Consider the following 20,805-nt stretch of genomic DNA (forward strand, 5'->3'; position numbering starts at 1 on the left):
GCGTTAAGATTGCAGTCTTAAGCAGCAATGCGAAATAAACTTCTTCTTAAGAAAACGACGAGACAAACATCACTTATTAAGCGGAAAATAATAGTTGTGAACAAAGAAAATAATAGAAAATCAGAAATTTGGAGGAAAAAAGGAGTAGGCTCGTGAACTACGTCATCAATGCGCGCCGCCGCACAAAGACGTTGGTGAGTCAGCGACGCTGTCCGCTCTTTTTCGAAAGAATAGTACGTAAATATTGTCCTTCATTTAGCTAATTTAATTCCAAAATAGGTTAAGTAAATGTGGAACGAAGGCCGAGCTACTTGCCGGAGAGATCCGTAGTTTGTGCAGGTGCTAATTTACGTTTTCGTTCTTTTTGTGATTGTTTTTCTTTTGCAAGTGCAACTCACGTGCATCACAATCGAGCAGATCTGAATTCTGTCATTATTCAACAGATCTTTCAAGAAAATGAAAAGTCACCACTGAAGTTAGTCATTTTTAATACATGTTTATAGCAGCTAATTTCTGCGTGCTGTGTGTTTGCATGTTTTCATGCGCCAGCGTTGTATTTTTCCGGGTACTCCGGTTTCCTCCCACGTCCCAAAATGTGCACAAAATGTCACAAAATTAAATTTTTATGGGTTAGCCAAAGCAGCTGCAAACATTTTATCAATGCAAGTCAAGTGATGTCAATGATACCCTTTATAACGCCTTTAAACACACTTTATTGTCATTTTATAAACAGATATCGCAGGAAAACCTGCAGAAAGAAGAGGCAAAGGCAGTTCCAGGATGCCACATTGTTCAGCTATCGGCTGTACGAACAGGACAGATGGCAAACACAATCCACCAGACCTTTCCTTTCACTCTTTCCCGATGAGGGACAGGGACTTATTGACCAAATGGCTGCACAATGTCGGGAGAGAGACGTTCTCCCCAACGAAAGCCTCCAGAGTCTGTTCGGCACATTTTCTGCCCGACTGTTTCAAGGTGGACGTGTATGAGAAATATGGCTTGGAGAGCACAGAAAGGGGGCGCAGAAAAAGACGCTTGTTGGCGAATCACGCCGTGCCGACGGAATTTGGCCATCGCTCAGCCCAACAGATGCGGGCTTTGTCCGTGTCTCAGATGGAGAAACAAGAAAGGAAGAGGCAAATTAAACAGGTACCAAAAACTAGAAAGAGTGCGTGCCTCTTTTTTTTTAAACTAGAATTTTAACCTCTGTGTTTGAGGCAGCAACAGTGCCTTCTAGTGGAGCAAAAAATATCACTAGGGTTTTCCTATGCATTTTTTATTTTTTCTGCTTGTGTGTCAGAAAAATAGATTTATTGAATGATATGAAGGAAAATAATGTTTCTTGTTTTTTATACTTGACTTTAAAAATGTTTTCAGGAAAAAAATATGCGCATAAACAGATGAGCAAAAGCAAATGTTCATTCTCATTAAGCAGTTGGGGGGCTTTATAATGGGTTAAATACTGTAAAAATTCCACCATTAATTCATTGACTACCTATCATCATATATTATCAACTTGGCTTGATTACTATCATCAATATGCGGGTATATCCTTCTTGATATTGACTTTGATTTACAGGTATATCCTCCTGAAGACCCAAAAAAGATCAGAGTGGAAAACGTGACTGGCGAAGCGGCAGAATTAGACAACGAAGAAATGTCTGAAGAACTGGAATATTTGTTTATAGAGCACATAGGTTTAATAGAAATCCAACGTCCTAGACATACACTCCAAGTGGAGGTAAGATGGCTCATGAATGTGAAATATTGTGAGGAATAAAATATAAAGCAAACAAATACATGATTGGATTTTGACCTCCCCCCAGAGTGTTCCCGAGCATCAAGGGGGTTCTCCACATCAAGTAAATAAGGATCACGCCTATGCTACCTCCAAGTTGATCAGCTTTTCAGGACCCCAGCACCTACCTTCAACATCAGACACCAATATGTCCGATGACAGTGAACGACAACATCTCCACAGTGCAGATGCGTGTAAGCTGTCAAAATATCATCATATAAAGACAACCTTAACTAAGCCACTCCGGTTTTGTAAGAAATGTAAAATTCCTAAAAAAATGAAGCAGTTGCCTTAAATATAATAATAATAATAATCAGACATAGGCTTTGTCATCATCATTGACTCGACAAAAGCCTAATTGTCATCATACCCAGCTGTGTATGACAAAATTGGTAGTGCTTCTCCACAAAGTGCGCTTTCCTGGCAAAATGCCCAAATAAATGATAATTTCAGACTCGCCACAACGGGAATTGGTATTTTTGGCAGTCACAGCAACTTGATGAGTCATGGTCATATTGTCTGATCTGAGACTTTCCAACTAGTTCCGACGCTGATTCTTCTCCTAATGAAGACGCTGCACAAAAGTGCATTTTTGTTGTTGTTTAAACAATCATGCCCACGCACAAACCATGTGTTTTTGTCTCTTTGTGCCCTGCAGACACCAGTAAACATGATCTTTATCCTGATAGTGAGGAGCCAGAGTCACCTTACCTTAAAGGGAATGATGAAATTAAACAGGAAGAGGAGCCAGAGTCCCCTTACGTTAAAGGGAAGGATGAAATTAAACAGGAAGAGGAGCCTTACATCAGCTTGGAAGAACCCCAACACCTCCAACCAGGAGAAGAACCAGAACTCCATCAGGTCAATGGAGAAGAGGAGCTCCAACCCACCCGCATCAAAGAAGAAGCAGTGCCAGAACCTCCTATAACCTCTCACATTAAAGTGGAAGACCCCGAATTGGATACAACCAAGTTTCCATTGACTTTCATCCTAAAGACAGAACGTGAGGAGGACGATAGTGACGGACGCGCCGTCCCGGCAAATTGTACGTCGAGTCCCGACGACGCCGCGACCCAGACGTCACGAGCAATCTCAACGGAAAGCAGAGCTGCCACAAGTGGTGGAGAAACGTTCACGGACGTGGCGCGGACCTCGGGAGTAGATGAGGCTTTGGAGGTCCACGTAGAGGAAAACGGAATTTTGGGAAATTTGGATAATTCAGTCAAGTCGCTGATGACGACGCCGTTTGACAAAAGAACACTGGCGCAGAAACTCCAAGTGAAAGAGCGTGGACCTCATCAACCGGACCTCAACCTGACAATTCAGCAGTCCAAAGACATTTTTTCCAGGACCTGGTACAGCAGGAAGGCTTGGCTAACCGGATGCAGTGAGTCCAAGGCTTTCTTTTGCTTCCCGTGCCTCCTTTTTCAAACGTCGCACCTCAACCCGGTGTGGGTCAAGACGGGAATGACCGATCTAAATCGCTTTGTCCAAGAGGTAAAGAATCACGAAGTAACGAGCACCCACGTGGAAAACGCGTTGCGGCTGGCCGTTTTCGGAGAAGTAAGCGTCGAGCGTCAGCTGGCTGAAGGCTACCGCTTGGAGATCCGCAAAGTCAACCAGGCGGTGGACAAAAAACGGCAGGTGCTGTCCGGAATAATCGAGCGTATCAAGCGCTGCGACGCCTTTGAGTTGGCCCTGCACGACCAGGACCAAAGCGGAAGCTTCGAGAATCCCGCCGTCTTTCGAGTGTTGGTGGATTTTGCCGCGGCGTTGGAAACGGATCTTCGGGAGATCTTGCAAGACACCGCGTTCAGGGGAAACTCCAAGCGGCTGCAGAACGAACTCCTCGGCTGCATGTCGCTAGTTTTGAGGGAGCGCGTCGTTGACGAAATCAACAGCGCCGATTACGTCGCCATCCAGGTTGACCAAACCGTGGATATTTCCGCCCGCTGTCACCTGGCGCTCGTGCTCCGATACATCGACCCATCCCACCACGTGCGCGAGAGGCTCTTTGAGTTAACGCCTCTCCGACAGGACGCCGACGATTCCATCGCCGGGACCTTGCTGGATCATTTGAACGTGGTCCTCCCGGCCCTCCAGAAGAAAAAACTCATTTCCCAATCGCATGGCGGCTGGATGGCCGCCAATGACGCGACGGGTAGCGTGCCGAAAAAGATAGTGGACTCCTACAAAAACGCACGCTACATCCACTGCTACGTTCACCGGCTCGACGACATCATCCAGCAAGCGACGTCCGTCAACCCGCGATTGGCTCATTTCTTTTCCGACCTGGCGCGTTTCTCCACCTTTTTTTCCACATTGCCCAAGAGACTCGCCGAGCTCGACAAGGCGGCGGCTCGAAGGATCTCGGGCGTGGCCAAAATCAAGTGGAACTTCCAAAGCCAAGCCGTTTTAACCGATTCCCAGCACCGAGAGCACCTGCGCCGGTTTTTGGAAACAATCACGGACTCCGGAGAGTTCGATTCCGGGACTGTGAGAGATGCCAGCGGGTTGCTGAGACTGCTAGAGGATGGAACGTTCATCTTCTTCCTCAGACTGTTCCACCTCATAGCGCCTCACGTCAAAATTCTCGACGGGCTGCTCCAGGAGCCGGCCATCGACGCGGTCGTCGTTAAGGACGCAATGAAAAACTTCGCTGACGGCATCCAAGCAACCAGGTTCATTCATATTTTTTGATGTATATGGTTTTACTCTCTGATGCGTGATGATGTTTCATTGAGGACTGATACCCGAACTTTTTTTTCTGGTTCTGTTCAGGGATTCTCTTCCTTCCCTGTGCAAAGAACACAGTTGCAGTGGACCTCCATTGACCAATACACAGGACACACGGGGCCCATGTGATCGACAGATCGTGGCTACAAAGGTGAGGTGGATCGTACGTAAATTTGTTCATCAGATGCTGGTCAGGGTTGGGATGAAATGCGTCCAATGAGAAAAACACCTCCAGGAAGGAGGTAAATATTTAACTCTTTCAAAATAGATCGCAGTCAATAGCACTGAAAGACATGTTTAAAAAATGAATATAACTTAGCTGTGTGAGAAACTGCATATTTGGGGGATTTCTAAGACTAGGTTTGATAGATTGGCTGTTTATTTTCAAAATTTCATGTGTAGAAATAACAGATAACCATAGAAAAAAATAATTGTATATATTAATAAAAACCTCCCCTATTAAAATATTGGGACATAAAAGCTGAATTAAAAGACTACTCTATATTTTACAGGAAAGTTACAAAAAACGTGCATACTACACTACTACTGAAAAGCTTATGGCACTGCAAAGGTTCAATGGAATATATTGTGTACCGCTAGTGGGCGTTGTCTACCACACTTTAGGAATTTGATCCTTGACAAATAATATGTATATAATAATAAAATACATTTTCAGTCCAGACCAATGAGCCTTAAATCGGATTAATTAGCCAAGATCGATTGATTAGGGATATTTTAACTGTTTATTAACTCAATAAAGACAGTTAACGAACCATCTCTTGTTTATGGGAAATATTTTTCTTGTTGTTTTCAGGTTTGCGACACCATCTTGAAGGTGGCAAAAGACAGATTTGCGTTCACGACGCACCTGATCAGCGCGACGCTGTTGCTGGGAGATAGATTCGAGGACTACCGCAGCAAGTTCCCCGAAACGGCGCTAAACTCCACCGCCAACGCTTACCCGCTGCTCAACAAGAGCAAGCTAAAAGTGGAACTGGTCGTGATCTACGGCAACGACGACTTCGGGAAGTGCAAAAGTTTGGTGGCGCTGTACCAGCTCTTAACGAGGAACCGTCTCCAGGACACCTTCTCCGAGACCCTGGCTCTGCTCAAGATCCTCCTCACCATTCCTATAACGACCACGGAATCGGACCGGCGCTTCCCCACGCTGAAGAAAATCAAGACGTTCCTGGGGAACGCCGTTTCGCACGATCGTCTCAGTGCGATAGCCGTGATCGCCATGGAGAAGAATCTTATCAAGAGCATCCCTGATTTTAACCACAGAGTCATTGAGAAATTCTCTTCTCTTGAGGGAAGAAGTGAAATATTTGCCTACAAAAGGTAGAACTCTGCTATGTTGTCGTGTATCCTGTGAATGGACCACGAAGCGCTCACCTTGTGTGAAATTATGCAAAATATTTCAACTCTACAAATGTGACATTCTTACCTCGGTAATAAAATGTTTTTATTACGCTGTCTTTCAAAAATGGACTGACATTGAAAGACTTTGCCTTACAACAAATAAGACACTACAGTAGTCTTGTGTTAGTTTTCATAGGAAGACATTTTTAACATGGGACACACATCCTATGGATCCAAAATGGTGCTTTGAAACGGTTGCGTATTATTTAGAATAATGGAATGTATTTGCAATTAGTTTGAATAAAAATGTTTTTTATTTTTTTATTTGTTTTAATCAGATCTCTTGAATGACAAGTGTCCATTATTGAAATGCTCCTTAAACATTGAAGTACGCTTTACTGTTTTGATTATATATTAAAATCACCTTTTTAAAGATTTAGCTTGTCTTTGTGTAGTTTAGTATTTTACTGTTGCTTCAATTGTCATTATTTGCCATTAAAAACAATGCCTGTCATAACATGACATAAGCAACATGGCAGAATAAATAACATAAATTCCCTATCAAATAATAAAAATGCAATAAGTAAACGTATTTTTTTGCTTTCTTTAAAATGTAATGTAATTTTTAAAGAAAAAAATTAAACACCAATGAATTGGACGTATGCATTGAATTCAATACTATCAGGCAATGAGTTAAATACTCCAATACTTTTTAAAAATGGCATTAATTGTGTTTATATTAAGATTTTATACACAACCCAAAAATGTGATCAGTTTTCACTTGCCTTGTCATAGGGTAAATAATTTTACATTTGACTTTTTTTACAGTTATTAATTACAACATGTATGATTATACTTAAAAATTAGAATAAATTGTTACTTTATAATTGATATCAAAATGTATTAGGAGAGAAACGCGACTGGAAGCGCAAAAAGTGACATTTTATGTAAGAAACTTCCCCAATTACAGTCACACGTGATCACTGACAGAAGGGAGCCGTCGCGTGCGTATCTCTGGTATCCTTCCGCCGCTATCCTTTTGTTACCCATCTGTTTCCCACTTTTTTTCTTCAAATATCATTTCATGACAAAATTCAAGTCGCGTCATCATTTATCATGTTCACCTTTGATCGATTAACGACCTAGCGATCAAGTTCAATCGCACCGAGGGACTATAGCACGGAAGCGGAGGGGTACGCGTACTAAAAGCCCTGCCTGCGCTACCTTCTTTTTTCCTCGGTGGAGGCCATGATGGGAGCCTGAGTTCAGCTGGAGCGACTAAAAAAGAAAGATGATTCCCCTGGACGGAGCTGTCAAAGCAATCTGTGCAAATTGCTGATCTTTGTATAGTCTGTATACAACTGAGGTGGAGACTGTCACTTTTTTTTATTTCCCCGCGATGTTCTCGACGAGCGCTCGGTGACAATGTTGAATCGCTAAGGAGGTCTTTTTGGATCGGAAAAAAAAACCCCGGAGCTAGCCATTGTTGCTACCTAGCGCGCTAGTTTAGCTAGCTAGCGTAGCTCCGACCCCCCCTTCGTCCCCCGTCCCAGTGACTGGATACGGGCTTCTTTATTTTCCCCCTCTTCGTCTTCGGTGACTTCTCTTCTCGCTTCGGACTGAAAGCGAGGCTTATTTTGTGGAGAACTGCATGTATTTCGCTGGGGAGTATTTGCAAGAGCGGCCAGAGGATTGGAAAAGTCGGGCCTTCGCCGAGGAGAAGCCGAGCAAGGCCCGTCTTTATGTTCCAGAGGAAGCCTGTCTAATCCCAACGAGCTCGGCTGGCTAGCCCCGAGGAGGACCCTTTTTCCCCCCCTGGCCCCGATTTACCGAGCAGAACCCCCCCCAGTGTACCAGCGACCACCCTTAAAGCCTGCTTTTCACCTTTCCCCATAATAGACTCCTGGCAGCCGCTGCAATGACTGCCATTATTAAAGAAATTGTCAGCCGGAACAAAAGGAGATACCAGGAGGACGGCTTCGACCTGGACTTAACATGTATCCTTTCCTATCGTGGGGTATTTCACTCATCCATAATGCTGCATAGAGTATTATTATTATTTATTTTTTCATTGTGCATGCAGGCGGGCCATGAGAAATGCGAGGGGGGCTAGCTCGGGCTGTCATCAAGCGTGTTTGAAAGATGGTGGATCTGTCAAATCGGCGTGCACTCATGTCACCGTCGTATCGCAGCAGGAATTTCCCGTCCTACTGGACAACCAGTGTGTGTGTGTGTGTGTGTGTGTGTGTGCGAGCTTCAGAAAACGCAAAGGTAACCCGGCTCGAGTTGCTTCTATCTTCCACCTTTTGCATTCTGAAGCATCATTTAGTGTCATCTGCACGGGAGGATCACATCCCAACAGTGTCAGGTCAGTAACCGTGGTTAAATGGGTGAAAATGGACTGAATTCATAATTAGTAATGTGATATTATAGGTTTGTGTTAGGCTGGGGCGATAACTCGATTTTATCAGGGAGCTAGATTTAAAAAAAATATATGCATGATTGAAAAGAGCTCTAGTTGAATTTTGCGTTTGGGTGCAAAAAGGTAATTATTCAATGAGTTCTTTTTTACGTTATATGCTAACAGCACGAATGAGGGAGAGAAAAACATTTGTGTAAATTCTCCACTTTATTTACATTATTTTTGTTATACGTACTGTTTGAAACCATTTGAAGGACAAATGACTATTTTTGGTCACTTAACTCGGCCTCTGCAAAGATTTGGCATCTGCAAATGTGGAAGTCAGGTCGCAATTATAATGTTATATATGATTCATTCTGCTTTTGTGAAATGGTAATGACCTCCAATAACACCTTTTTAAAATTTTATAGTATTTAACCCATTGTCAGTGATAGATACCCGATTTATTAAAACTTGGAGGCTTGTGTTTAAATACGAGTCGACGTTCAATCCATTTTGACAATTTATTTTCCAGTCTAAATGGATTGGACGTCTAGTGCTGTCATTGGCAATTGATCATAATGGGTGGAAACATCTGTAAACAATTGTTTGCGTTGGGACATAAGTTATGTACTGTTGGAAAAGTAATTGCATTGCGAGTTTTCTGTTGGATAATTACAACCTTCAATAGCACAATGGTGTGGAACTAGCCGGTGCTAAAGTTTTATTTTCAATGTAGGGATTATGTAAGGAAGTGTGTATCTTTGCTAATATGCTAAATTGAGTTGAAATAGATGGCATTTTTTAACTTGTTTTTATTGTCACATAATAGATCTTTTTTCAATTTGGCCGGTAGTTATTAACAACGGTGCTTGATCCATAAAATGGCTTTCAATGATGGAGAAAAAGCTGAAAAGTCACCAACAAAGCCAGTTTTCTTGCCCCGCAAATTTGAATTTGTCGTTGGCATTTGAGTAGAAATGCGACAGCGGATTTTTGTGCACGTGTTCGCTTAACAGAAATTCAGTGGGAATATTTTGCATTGACAATTAACACTTGGAATTTAACAGGCATTATCATTGATATTCACTCAATTGAGGAAAAAAATGTTCATATTGAATCTCAATGTGGTTTTGGTTCAGTCGTCTGTAAATGATAATCGTCGTTGGCCTTGGTGTGACAGACTGGCAAGACATTAAGCTTTAGCTGTGTGTAGTCTTTGTTTTATTATTCCATGAGAATTATGTCTGCTTTGTGTAAATGGAGAGGATGCACTTTTGGATTTTGGATCATTGCTAGAAAAGGATTGTACAAACCCACACCCTGTTTTACATTAGAGGTTTGTCAGAGCAAAACCTCCAATGGAAGAGGGGGTGATGGAACCATTTAGGACTATTTTGACAGACGTGTTGGTCTCGAGCAGTTTGGGAGGAAACTAGCTACTTTCAGTTTGCTGCTTTCCCGCTGAAACCAGTAAAACCCTTTTCCCCTCCTGCTATTATCTCCCAAAAATGAGTAAAATAACGGCTCGCGTGTGCAGCGGCAAAAATCCAACTCTTCGCGGTGCAGTCTACTTCCTGATACACTGCTACGTCAGCATTTCCAAATATGGGCCGCCATTTAGCATGCCGCCGGACCGTTTGCACATGGAAGTGCAAACGTGCAGAGGCATTAAGTTATCCTCGAAATCAGCGTTCTGTTGTTGAACGGTCTGGAGAATGCTTATCATGCAAACTAGTAATGTTGTATTTCTTATGAATAGTGAGTGTCCTTACTAATAGTGGCCCACCTTGTTTTATTTTTTTAGAATGAATAATAATAACCAAAAATGTGATTTTGGCAGGAATTGTAAATATTGTTTTATTGCAATCCATTAAGAGGGCTAGGCTCTCCCAGTCAAAATGGATTGGACGTCTAGCGCTGTCGATTGCAGCCAATAAATGAATGGGTGCAGCCTGAAAATAACTTTTTTTAATTTTTATTTTATTTTCCCCCCGCATGGCAAAGCCTCCATATTTGTACGGAGAACTAAAGTCCATGTGATGTCCCGGAAGTGTGTACCTTGCAGAGTTCAGTCAGATGTCATCTGATGAAATGTGTCATGTCTCTCTCTCCATGCTAAAGTGATTGTTGCGTGTACATAGCTTGTGGTGAAAGAGGCATGTCCCACAAAAAGTGGGGGTTGGGACTTCTCCGTTTCTGATTTTACAATGCGGGCCCTGTTATCGCTTTTTGGCGCGGCGTCTGAAACAATATGCGGTTATGTAATACACAGTTAAATCGGAGTTAAGCGGCGATCTTGTATGGGCCCACCGCCTCGCCTCGCTCCTCTTTGCTCTTTTTCTTGACTACTCCCACTCTAATTTTCCCTCCCCACTTGCCCCCTTTCCTCTGCTCTCCTCCTTTCCTGTCTCCCCCCCACCTCACCGCCTCCCTTCTCCTCCTCCCCCCTGGCTCGCCGATTCCCACTCTCTCTCTCCCCCCCTTACTCTCCGTTGTAGATTTGGCGTGCGCATGGAAGTCAGGCAAGGGCTGGATTGTAAAGTAGGCGTTCCTGAAAATGGCAGATTTTTTTTCTTCAGTTTTCCCTCCTACTCAGGGCTTCCGTCAGGGGGGTCTTGCATCTGTATTTCCTCTCAGCTGCACAGCCCAAGGACCCCCTCCTCCCTTCCCCATGCCCTGGGCCGAGGCTCTCCTGGGAGCTATGGAGCTTTTTTTTGAATTTTTTTTAAACACTTGAAATAAGTCTGGCTGGGATCACTTTGTCAGTAGGTCCAAGGGTTATAGAAGTCTATGAAACGCCACGTTTGACTTCTAATAAATGCTTTAATGCGCGGCTCGGATTATTGCGCCGTATGTACGCCGGTTGCTGCTAAGGGACCCTTGCACACTGTAGCTGCTTAAAACAGAAGCAAAGAATGAGCCGCCATTAGCACTTAGCATTATACAGGGCGATTGGAAAACAATAAAGCCATGAAAAAGATTACATCACTGTGACGTGAACACGCATTGAACATAGATTTGTTAGAGCTAAAGCTAAAGCGCCTTTGGGGTCTTTTGATTGTGTCCGCAAGTCTGCTAGTGATACCTGACTAACCTTATCTCTTCTTTGTCTCCTGAGAGAAATATTTCAATAAGCTCATCAGAAAATTGTAGTCACATAAAAACTTGTTGATACTATTAACTTTAATTGGCTCACATGAGCGATACGTTGGCAGGAACCCAATTAACTTTAACTACTGACACCCTACGTAATGTTAGGGGGTCATCCACCATTATTTATCTTTAGCCGCACCAAAAATTAAACTAGAAGAACGTCCAGTCAGCATTAAATTTACCATATTTTCCAGCACGACCTGCCATTGACGGCGATATGCGTCCAATTGACTGGGAGGACCAGCGCCGATTATTTGCTGCCGGCCTTTTCATTCTCTAACAAGGCTCAACGGCAATACAGTGAAGGGTGGAAAAAACGTATAAATCAAATTTCCACATGAAAACGACGTCACCAATTACAAACGTGGCGTTTCGACGTGGGACGTTCGCCCTTTAGTCCCCGGTTAAAAGTGTGAAATCCCTGGGCTTTACGGCGGCCAACAGACTTCACTCGCAGGTAGGCGGCGGCGCTCGCTCGCTCGCCCGCGCCAACTCGATTATTCTCTCTTCGCGGCAACCTGACACTGATGTGCTCCTGTTTTAAGAGCGTATGTGTGTCACTGTATAATTGGCCCCGACGCTTCTCCGTCGGCCCCCCCCTGCTGCCCTCCCCTCCTTCCCCTCCCCACCCTTGCGCTGCAGCACTCTTGGATGACATCATGCCATTCGGAAAAAAAAGGCAGCGGAGATGCGCACAAGGCAGTGGCCCTTTCTTCGTCTCGACATTTTCGAGGATATGATAGTGTCATGTACAGATTTCTTCGAGTCTTTTAGGCCACATTCTTTTTATTGTGATGGTTAATCCAATGGAGAAAAAAAAACAGTTTTCAAGCCTTACTGTTGTGGGAAGCAGCTATAGCATTATGCATTAGTAGTTTGAACATGAGTCAATAGGTTGGGTAAGAATGGGGGGAAAAAATTATAATTTGATAATTTGGTAGCCTTAGTGCAGGGGTGTCAGACTCGGGTTGGTTTGCGGGCCGCTTTAACGTCAACTTGATTTCACGTGGGCTGGACCATTTTAGATATAATATTTAGATATTTTTTTATAAATGGATTATAAGAACTGGATTAAAATCCCTGAATATTCAGTTTTTATAGATCTAAAACAATGTTTATTTGAGCTTTTTTTATTATATATTTTTAGATTTTACAAAATGATTTTTGAACTAAAAACAGAAAAAAAATATTTAAAAAATACAATTATTAGTTTAAAAGGGGGAAAATCAGGACATTTAATATACATATATACTCTTCATTTTAATTTGATCCTAAAACAGAAAGTCGGCACTCATGATTTACTTTCCCCGGCCACACAAAATGATGCGGCGGGCCAGATTTGCCCCCCGGGCTGCTGCTTTGACACATGTGCCTTAGTGCATAAGTGCAGTCTTCATTTTTGCATCATATCATGAAAATGTGATGAAGGCACGGTTTTGTTTGCACTATTGTTATTTCTATAAATGGTTTAATGACTTATTTTCACACCATCTACGACAGATATCAGAACGTCCTCTTACTGGTGGTATTAACTTGTGCTTCAGTTGTTTCCTATCTGTTGCATATTTTAAGATGTGTATTCTTAATTTAGGCCTTAATTAAAAACTAAAAGTTCTTTTTTTTTTATTAAATTTTATTTTTGTACCCAATTCTGATAAAAAATGATGGTGATTGATCCAATTTCCAAGTACCTTCAAATCCCCTTCCCTCCTCGCCCTACTCCATTTGAACTTGGAACGTCCCGCCCGACACCGGACCATACCTTAACCGTCCGTCTCCTCTGTGATACTTGCCCGAGGGCACCCTGTGTACCTAGCAAAGAGTTTGAGAGGCGTGCAAAGCCAACTCCGGCGAGAGATACTCTCGCATTGCGGCCTCGCTGATATAACATTTGCGCTCTAAAAATACACGCGTCGTGGAGCGAAAACTCTTCTCTCCTGCGCCCACATGTGGGCCCGGCCAGGCCCGTCCCGGGTTTTGGGCAGGAGCTCAGGTCCCCGTGTCCTTTCTCCTCGGCGTCAAGGCCATCTGTCACAACACACACACACACATCGGCGTCCCTCCCGCCCTCTCATCTAGACGCGAGCGTAATGACACGGCGCTATTGACGCGAGCTGAAAACTTTGTCACGGTCTGCTGCCCGTGCCCGCGTCCGTGTACTGGTGTGCTCTAATTCCTAGCGATGGCAATGTCTCGTTAAATAGCCAAACAAGTAATTCATTGTGTTACGTCGCTGGCCAACCAAGAGCGCCGTTCCCTAACCCTCCTGACTGAACAGATATCTACCCAAACATCATTGCCATGGGCTTTCCAGCAGAGCGACTCGAAGGCGTGTACAGAAACAATATAGACGACGTAGTACGGTAAGTTACCGCCTTGTCTCTGTTAAATTGTTTGCCCCCAATCGATTGTGTTTCCTAACGGCGGCTCTTCTCTGGAACCAGGTTTTTGGACTCAAAGCATAAAAACCATTATAAAATCTACAACCTGTAAGTATTCCTCATGGTTTATTTCCACTGGGTGAGTTTGTTTCCGATTTCTGACTGGACTTGGTTGGCTTTTCAGCTGCGCAGAAAGACACTACGACGCTGCCAAATTTAACTGCAGAGGTACGCCGTTTTTGGGTTGCAAAATTTGGGGAATATTTTTAAGAAGGATGCTTTCCATGGGAATTAATACCAATTTGTGGGAGTACATTTTGACTGGTGCTTTTTTTTCCGACCAGTTGCACAGTACCCCTTCGAAGACCACAACCCCCCTCAGCTGGAGCTGATCAAGCCGTTCTGCGAAGACCTAGACCAGTGGCTCAGCGAGGACGACAATCACGTGGCGGCCATCCACTGTAAGGCTGGCAAGGGCCGCACCGGGGTGATGATCTGCGCCTATCTCCTCCATCGCGGCAAGTTCCTGGAGGCCCAAGAGGCGCTCGACTTTTACGGCGAAGTCAGGACAAGGGACAAGAAGGTGAGGCTCACTTTGGTGGAGTCACTTAAAAAAAAAAAAAAAAAAAAAACGTACCTACAGTCAATGTTTGAAGGCTTAGCATCTCAACTTTGCTAAAAGTATCTAACTACTTCATAACATTGTTTCATGAAGCTTAAAAGAAGTTAATAGACTATTGTGAATAAAGGGAGCACTACACCAAACAGTCAATTTTCCCTTTTTTTCTGTTTTCGTGATAGTTTAGGTTCTTCAGTGGTTATTAGCTTTTTGCAAAATGCATTGAAAACTATATGTTTTCAATGGTTGGTGCCAAACATTGGTTTTTATATGCCTTCATTAACAAATGTTTTGAAAAATAATTAATAAGAATGCTTATCCTTTTTATCCACCTACCAAATATTACCCCAAAAATCCATAGTTTACATAAGGAATGAGGTTTTTTTTTGTGCTGACCAATCTTGCAACTGGTTATCCTGCTGTGGTTACACCAATATAATACACTCCAATGTAGTATACTATTTTACTAATTGAGAAATAGCAAAACATTACTTTCATTTGCTCCAAAATAAATCATTTGCAATTGACAGTGCAGAAAATGCTTGTTGCAGTTTTGCCCCACGGCCTGTCAGAAAAGAAATGCCTTGCAAAGGTCTCCTTTTTAGCTGAAAAGGTGCCTGGTGTGTGTTTGTCCTTTTCTGATTCTATGCTCACCACTGCGCCTTTACCAGGGAGTGACCATCCCGAGCCAGCGCCGCTATGTCTACTACTACAGCTACCTACTGAAGAACCAGCTGGAGTACAAGCCGGTGGCGCTGCTCTTCCACAAAATGGTGTTCGAGACGCTGCCCATGTTCAGCGGGGGCACCTGCAGTGAGTCACGCACGCACATATGCTCATGTTCAACATTTTGGAGCCCTAAACTGGGTCGTAGGCACACGCATATGGCACGGTAAGGCTCGCCCACGCCTTTTTTTTTTTTACAGCCGTGGGCCACGGTGGGTCCAGTGTGGAGCTTCTCTTTTTTAAAAAGAATTTGCCGCCTGCTTCATATTGATGAGGCCCTCGGCCTTTCTCCTCAAGCAGGTCGACTTGACCTTTTTAAATTTGGTTTTTATTTTTATTTTTTTATTTTATGTTTGCCCACACTGAAGCTACCTTAACAAATCGCACACAATAGTTGTTAGTCCGACGCGCAGCAGTTTTTTATGTACTTATCGACAATTAATGTTTACGTCCAAATAGTTATGGCTATGGTATCAAACGGCACTTAACTTTTATCAGTAAATAGAAGATGAATTGCTTTGGTTTGCTCAACAATGGTACTGCTTTGTTTCATTTGAACTCTACATATAGTTAAGCTCAAAATAGCCCTGAATCTATTTTGCATTAAAAAAAAAAAACTTTCCGTTAGCCGTCCAATCCGTTTTGACTGGAAAAAGCTGCTGTTGTGCTACCAGCTTCTCCCACTCAAAAAGATTAGACGCCGTCAATAGGAGTTGAGTGCCTTATGAAAATGATTTCACTTTGGTTTCATGTCCATCTAACATACAGATTTTAGGCTTAACTGTATATATTTCTAATTTTCTGTGTCTGCTGTGTTGAAAAGAGACAAATAACCCTTTTGTGAACTCACATATTTGTCTTGTGTCGTCCAACTCGTCTAGAAAAGATGATTTCTGTGGCTTCTCAACTTAACTAGACGGATTCCTTCTCTTTACTCCTCATCTTCCTTTTTCATGCTTAAAAAATGGACCTATTCTGAGTGATACGCACACTTATATTGTACTAAATGAAAAGGAAAACCGGAAGCGCAAGTTAAACCTTTACTATTCGAAGGCATATATGTACGATTATTTTTTGGGGGGGAGCGGTTATAGATTTTCTATCATCGGCCAAATATAGCCCACGGTCAGCGGGACCCTCGCACCTGCCTCAAGTGTTTCGGTGGAAAGCGAGTTCACTGGCCTGATGTAAACATATCTAAATATTTGTGTCCACCTCTCTTGTGTTTGTGCCTGCTGTGCTCTCTCTTGAGAACCCCCTCGCCGTCGGGCGCCATTTGTGACCACCATGTTCCTCTTTTCCCTCTCTTAAGGAGACAGTACCGTTAAAAACAGGAGCGAGCCAACCCCTCAGGGCTTCAAGAAAGGGAATTGGCATTGGGGTAAATGAGTCTTTCATCCATATTTTTTTTTTTTCCATTCCATTCATTTTATTTCACCGGGCCCCAGAGATCCAGCATCCGTAGGCAGGACCAGACCGGACCGGTCTTTAGGTAGCAGGCACTCCCCGTTAGGATTAGATCAAGCCATCAGAATAGGGTCCTGCATCTCTGGTTTGGGTCTCTTCACATGTAGCATGTTCCCTTCTTACCTTGTAATGTCGGTGTATTTGCAAGCATGCATGCATGTTATCACTCACGTAATAACGCATTGGTAAAGCTCACTCGCGTGGCGCGCCAAAAAGCGTCTTCCCGACGTTCAAGTCCATGTTGCCTCTCGTAGATCCCCAGTTCGTGGTGTACCAGCTGAAAGTGAAGATCCACACGTCCAACCCTACCCACACCCGGCGCGAGGACAAGCACATGTTCTTCGAGTTCCCGCAGCCGTTGCCGGTGTGTGGCGACATCAAGGTGGAGTTCTTCCATAAGCAGAACAAGATGATGAAGAAGGTCAGTACTCCATTCAGGTCCAATGGACATTTTGCTTTACACACTTTGGTTCTTTGAGCAACCCGCTTTTAACGTGCTCATTTTTACCCAAGGTCTTGTCTTTTCCCTACAAGTGCCTTTGTTTGCACATACCATTTTAGGAGTGCCTCGTTGTCACCACAGGGAAAAGCCCTGGCACACCCCAGTGGGATATATTCCGGTTTTCCTTGCTCAAGCATGTAGTTATGTGTAGGTATAAAAAAAGATCCTAGCTTGCGTAGCCTACCTTTTCCAGCCTGGGCTAAAAATGAGTGTTTTTTTTTCTTGAGATATTTGACCTTTTTTTTAAATCAGTCACATTTTGCACAGGTTTTCTTTGTGGTTTCCAATTTAGAATTTTTCTACTTGGCGGACTCTAAATATGAACTTGAAAATCTATGATTTTCCCACATTTTTTTAAAATGTTTTTGTACAGTGGTGTTGGTATTAGGGTGCTTGCAATCCTTGAAAATGCTTAGATTTTAATGTTGTGTTTTCAATGTTTGAAAAATAATTTGCATTGTGTTTAAAAATGCAGAGGTGTTTGGCACGCAATATTTATCTATATTGCGTTTGTTGCCTCATTGGCTGCCATTGACGGCAATAAATGATCGATCCATTTTGACGAGGTGGGTCGACAGGCTCTCCCAGGCAAAATAGTCTATTCCTGCCAATGTCATAAAATGGAGACCCAGACACCAACTATTTGTGACAAAACAATCTGAAAGTCAATATTGCATTCAATTTCCCCTTGGAGACAATTAAATGGCTCCCTCAAATAGACGCATCCTTTTTTTTTTCCCGCGGTTTGGAAAACGATGTCTGGTAGTAAGCGTAACGACCTCATTTTATAGAAGCCATTATTCACATACCAACATTAAAGAGGACATATAGAAATTGGACTTTTTTTAAATGCTTGTATATGGGGGAGGTGGGTCTCAGGAGGGTCTGCCCACCCTTCAAGTGTGAAATTGCACCACCTATTTCATCTTTTATATTGATGTGTCGGTTACTGGAAGGGATCTGGTTGGACATTTTTGCCTAATGGTGACGGGGTCATTTATTTATTTTTTGCAGTTTCCGTGCTTGTGTTACTTTAATTCATCTGTTCTATTTCAGGATAAGATGTTTCACTTCTGGGTGAACACCTTCTTCATCCCCGGACCGGAGGAGGGCGTGGAGAAGCTGGAGAATGGCGCGGTGAACAACGCTGATAGCCAACAGGGCAGCGGAAGCGGAAGCGCCAGCGCCAGCCAGGTCCAACAACAGTCGCAGCCTCCGAGCAGCGCCGAGTGCAGGGACCTAGCCGGCGGTGGCGGTGGTGGCGGCGGCAGCAGCAGGGATGGCGGTGGCGGCGGCAGCAGGGATGGTGGCAGCAGGGATGGTGGCGACAGGGACTACCTCATCCTGACGCTGACCAAAAATGACCTAGACAAGGCGAATAAGGACAAAGCCAACCGCTACTTCTCGCCAAACTTCAAGGTACCCTTTGTCTTGCCAGGTGTTAGATAGTGTCGCCTCTTTTCTCAGTGAAGCGTCAAGTCAGCCATACTTGGAATAAATCGATACAAGGTTCAAATCTGTCCAGGTGAAAACCGCCTGTGCGCCTTTGCCTTTCTTACTCTGTTACAAAGAGCAAGTAGTTGCATTGGCGTACTTGACTGTACTGAGTAGCAATTACGTCTTGCTGTCTACTACTAATTAAGGCAGTTATAAGAAATTGAACAACTCAACTTTCATTCTGGAAGAAAATGGATTTGCTTTATTTCGTTGAAAAAAAAATCAATTAAAGTTGGATGCTCCATGAATTTTCAACAATTAAGAAAAAAAATCTTGTATTTTTACAACTCTTAACATTTTTTTATTCTGTATTCCAGGATGCACAAGAGACCAACTAAATAACTTGAAGTTAATGCTAGAATTAGGGGAAGTGTTTTTGGAAAGACATTCTTTTGGCAGGATACCTTTGTTCATTCAATGTTCTTTTAAACTTTGTAAAGATACTGTAAAGACTCCTTTTTCCCTTGTTTCTTCCTTAGGTGAAGTTGTATTTCACAAAAACCGTGGAGGAACCTTCGAATTCCGAGGCGAGCACTTCGACATCCGTGACGCCGGACGTCAGCGACAATGAGCCAGACCATTACCGATACTCTGACACCACTGACTCTGATCCGGAAAATGAACCTTTTGACGAAGAGCAGCACACGCAAATCACAAAAGTGTGAACTCTTTTTAAATAAAATGACAAAAAAAAACGAACAGCGAGAGAAGAAATTATTCAGCAGAGAGAAAAAGGAGAAAACTTGAATATAAACTTAAAAGAAGATCCTTGTTGTCCCTTACCCTCCCCCCAACCCAAATGGCAATAGAATATCATCCTGTAAAATGCCAATTTTAGGGGAAAAAAAGATGACTATCCTGACCAATATATTGTTTTTTTTGTTTGTTTTTTCCTTTATTTTCTTTATTTTATTTTTTCCCTTTTGGCACGGCCATCGACCACGTGCGAAGGTATTGACACTGTTGCCCGACGGGAAAAAGGTGCTGTAGCTATTACAAAAAAAAAAAATGTTTGTATATGTATATACATGTGTATGTATATACATATATTTACAATCATATATAAAGGATTTGTGTGTGTGTGTGTGCGCGTGTGTGTGTCAAAGACAATGGAAAGAAAGAGTACCACAATCAGGAGAGACGGGAGTTGAAGTCAAGGACGATCTACTCGGGACAATGCTGCTCCTTCTCCTGTCCAAACCAAGGCCAGTGCTGCAGTCACTTTGTATCACTCCCTTTCTCCTTCCTTCTCTTTTACTCCTCTTCCTCCTCCTCCTCCTGCTCCTCCTTTACTGTGAATGCTTCTTGTGCTCTTTGCAGGCTGTCTCACGTGACTTTTTTTCTTTTTTCTTTTTTGGCCTTTGTGCAGTGCAAACTGCATGCGGGCCGTGGGTTCGGGGGCTGGGTTCGAGGGGAGGGTTGGGCAGGGGAAAGGGGGGTGGGTCTATGAAGAGGCTGTGATGATGTCTAAAAAGCATTGCCATTCCTGTTCCCACTGTGTATACGTTTAAATTATGCAGAACAAGGCATCCCATGTAATTGTTAATGTTTTTTTATCCTAAGATAATAAAAATATAATACACAAAAAAAACAGCGGGGAACTGACTGTTTGCAAGCGTCTTCATGACCGACGATTTATAGGAGTAGAAATTATAGTACGTGGGTTAGAAAAGACACTGTTTTATACCTGTCAACTTATACGTTTTTTCCCCATATTGTTTTTTTTATCAATTCAAATTGTGTATGCCGTATTAGCAAAACAAAAATATTTTTAAATTACTTTTTTTTGTAAAACCGATTTCGTCTTCCCCATTTCGGCTCTAATTCGGATCGTCTCGGTCACCAGTAGCAGACGAAAACATAGTTGATTGCTAATGTTGTCATGCTTTGAGCATAGTAGCTTCCGCCTATTCACTGTATTAATATAGCGCGTCAGCAAGCAATGTACCCAGACAGTCAAGCTGTCAGCGACATACCGTGACATCTACAGAATCTTGAATTTGTTGCATACAAAAGGTGCACCGACTGATTGGGCACCCCGTCTTCTTAGGGGAAATTTTTAGACTATGTCCTCTGTGAGTAAATATGTGCCACGTTGTTGATACGGTTTATTGCTTAATAAGGGGAGCAATTGGCCGAGGTTGGCGGGTTTGCTGT

The 20,805-nt window shown here is 43.1% G+C and overlaps 2 protein-coding genes across 6 annotated transcripts; both read left to right on the forward strand.

Moving 5' to 3' along the window:
* Positions 1-176: 176 nt before the first annotated feature.
* On the forward strand, positions 177-6,328 carry LOC144085161 (zinc finger MYM-type protein 1-like). 4 transcript variants are annotated; one of them, XM_077614220.1, is made up of 8 exons: positions 265-339; positions 444-475; positions 734-1,152; positions 1,583-1,744; positions 1,830-1,995; positions 2,460-4,482; positions 4,583-4,688; positions 5,352-6,328. In XM_077614220.1, the coding sequence occupies exons 3-8, from the start codon at positions 781-783 to the stop codon at positions 5,880-5,882; spliced, it is 3,360 nt and encodes a 1,119-aa protein (XP_077470346.1). In that variant the 5' UTR covers positions 265-339; positions 444-475; positions 734-780; the 3' UTR covers positions 5,883-6,328. The 4 variants fall into 4 exon arrangements, with proteins under 4 accessions (XP_077470345.1, XP_077470344.1, XP_077470343.1 ...); XM_077614219.1 differs by lacking the exons at positions 265-339; positions 444-475 and adding an exon at positions 177-194; XM_077614218.1 differs by lacking the exons at positions 265-339; positions 444-475 and adding an exon at positions 184-233.
* A 778-nt stretch (positions 6,329-7,106) lies between these two features.
* On the forward strand, positions 7,107-20,249 carry LOC144084506 (phosphatidylinositol 3,4,5-trisphosphate 3-phosphatase and dual-specificity protein phosphatase PTEN). Of its 2 annotated transcripts, XM_077612995.1 has the most exons (10): positions 7,109-7,896; positions 13,735-13,819; positions 13,901-13,945; positions 14,022-14,065; positions 14,182-14,420; positions 15,128-15,269; positions 16,495-16,563; positions 16,904-17,070; positions 18,208-18,570; positions 19,128-20,249. In XM_077612995.1, exons 1-10 carry the CDS (start codon positions 7,818-7,820, stop codon positions 19,311-19,313), a joined length of 1,419 nt encoding a protein of 472 aa, XP_077469121.1. In that variant the 5' UTR covers positions 7,109-7,817; the 3' UTR covers positions 19,314-20,249. The 2 variants fall into 2 exon arrangements, with proteins under 2 accessions (XP_077469122.1, XP_077469121.1); XM_077612996.1 differs by lacking the exon at positions 16,495-16,563 and having other exon boundaries at positions 7,107-7,896.
* Positions 20,250-20,805: the final 556 nt, after the last annotated feature.

Source organism: Stigmatopora argus, chromosome 11 (genome assembly GCF_051989625.1).
Source record: "Stigmatopora argus isolate UIUO_Sarg chromosome 11, RoL_Sarg_1.0, whole genome shotgun sequence".
Taxonomy (NCBI): Eukaryota; Metazoa; Chordata; class Actinopteri; order Syngnathiformes; family Syngnathidae; genus Stigmatopora; species Stigmatopora argus.

Bases quoted from the DNA above. Each gene is read 5' to 3' on its own strand.
- LOC144084506 (XM_077612995.1), top strand. From the start codon at position 7,818: ATGACTGCCATTATTAAAGAAATTGTCAGCCGGAACAAAAGGAGATAC. The intron at 14,066-14,181 runs GTACGCCGTTTT...TTTTCCGACCAG, and splicing joins TGCCAAATTTAACTGCAGAG to TTGCACAGTACCCCTTCGAA. The intron at 16,564-16,903 runs GTAAATGAGTCT...TGCCTCTCGTAG, and splicing joins GAAAGGGAATTGGCATTGGG to ATCCCCAGTTCGTGGTGTAC.
- LOC144085161 (XM_077614219.1), top strand. From the start codon at position 781: ATGCCACATTGTTCAGCTATCGGCTGTACGAACAGGACAGATGGCAAA. The intron at 1,996-2,459 runs GTAAGCTGTCAA...TGTGCCCTGCAG, and splicing joins TCTCCACAGTGCAGATGCGT to ACACCAGTAAACATGATCTT. The intron at 4,689-5,351 runs GTGAGGTGGATC...TGTTGTTTTCAG, and splicing joins GACAGATCGTGGCTACAAAG to GTTTGCGACACCATCTTGAA.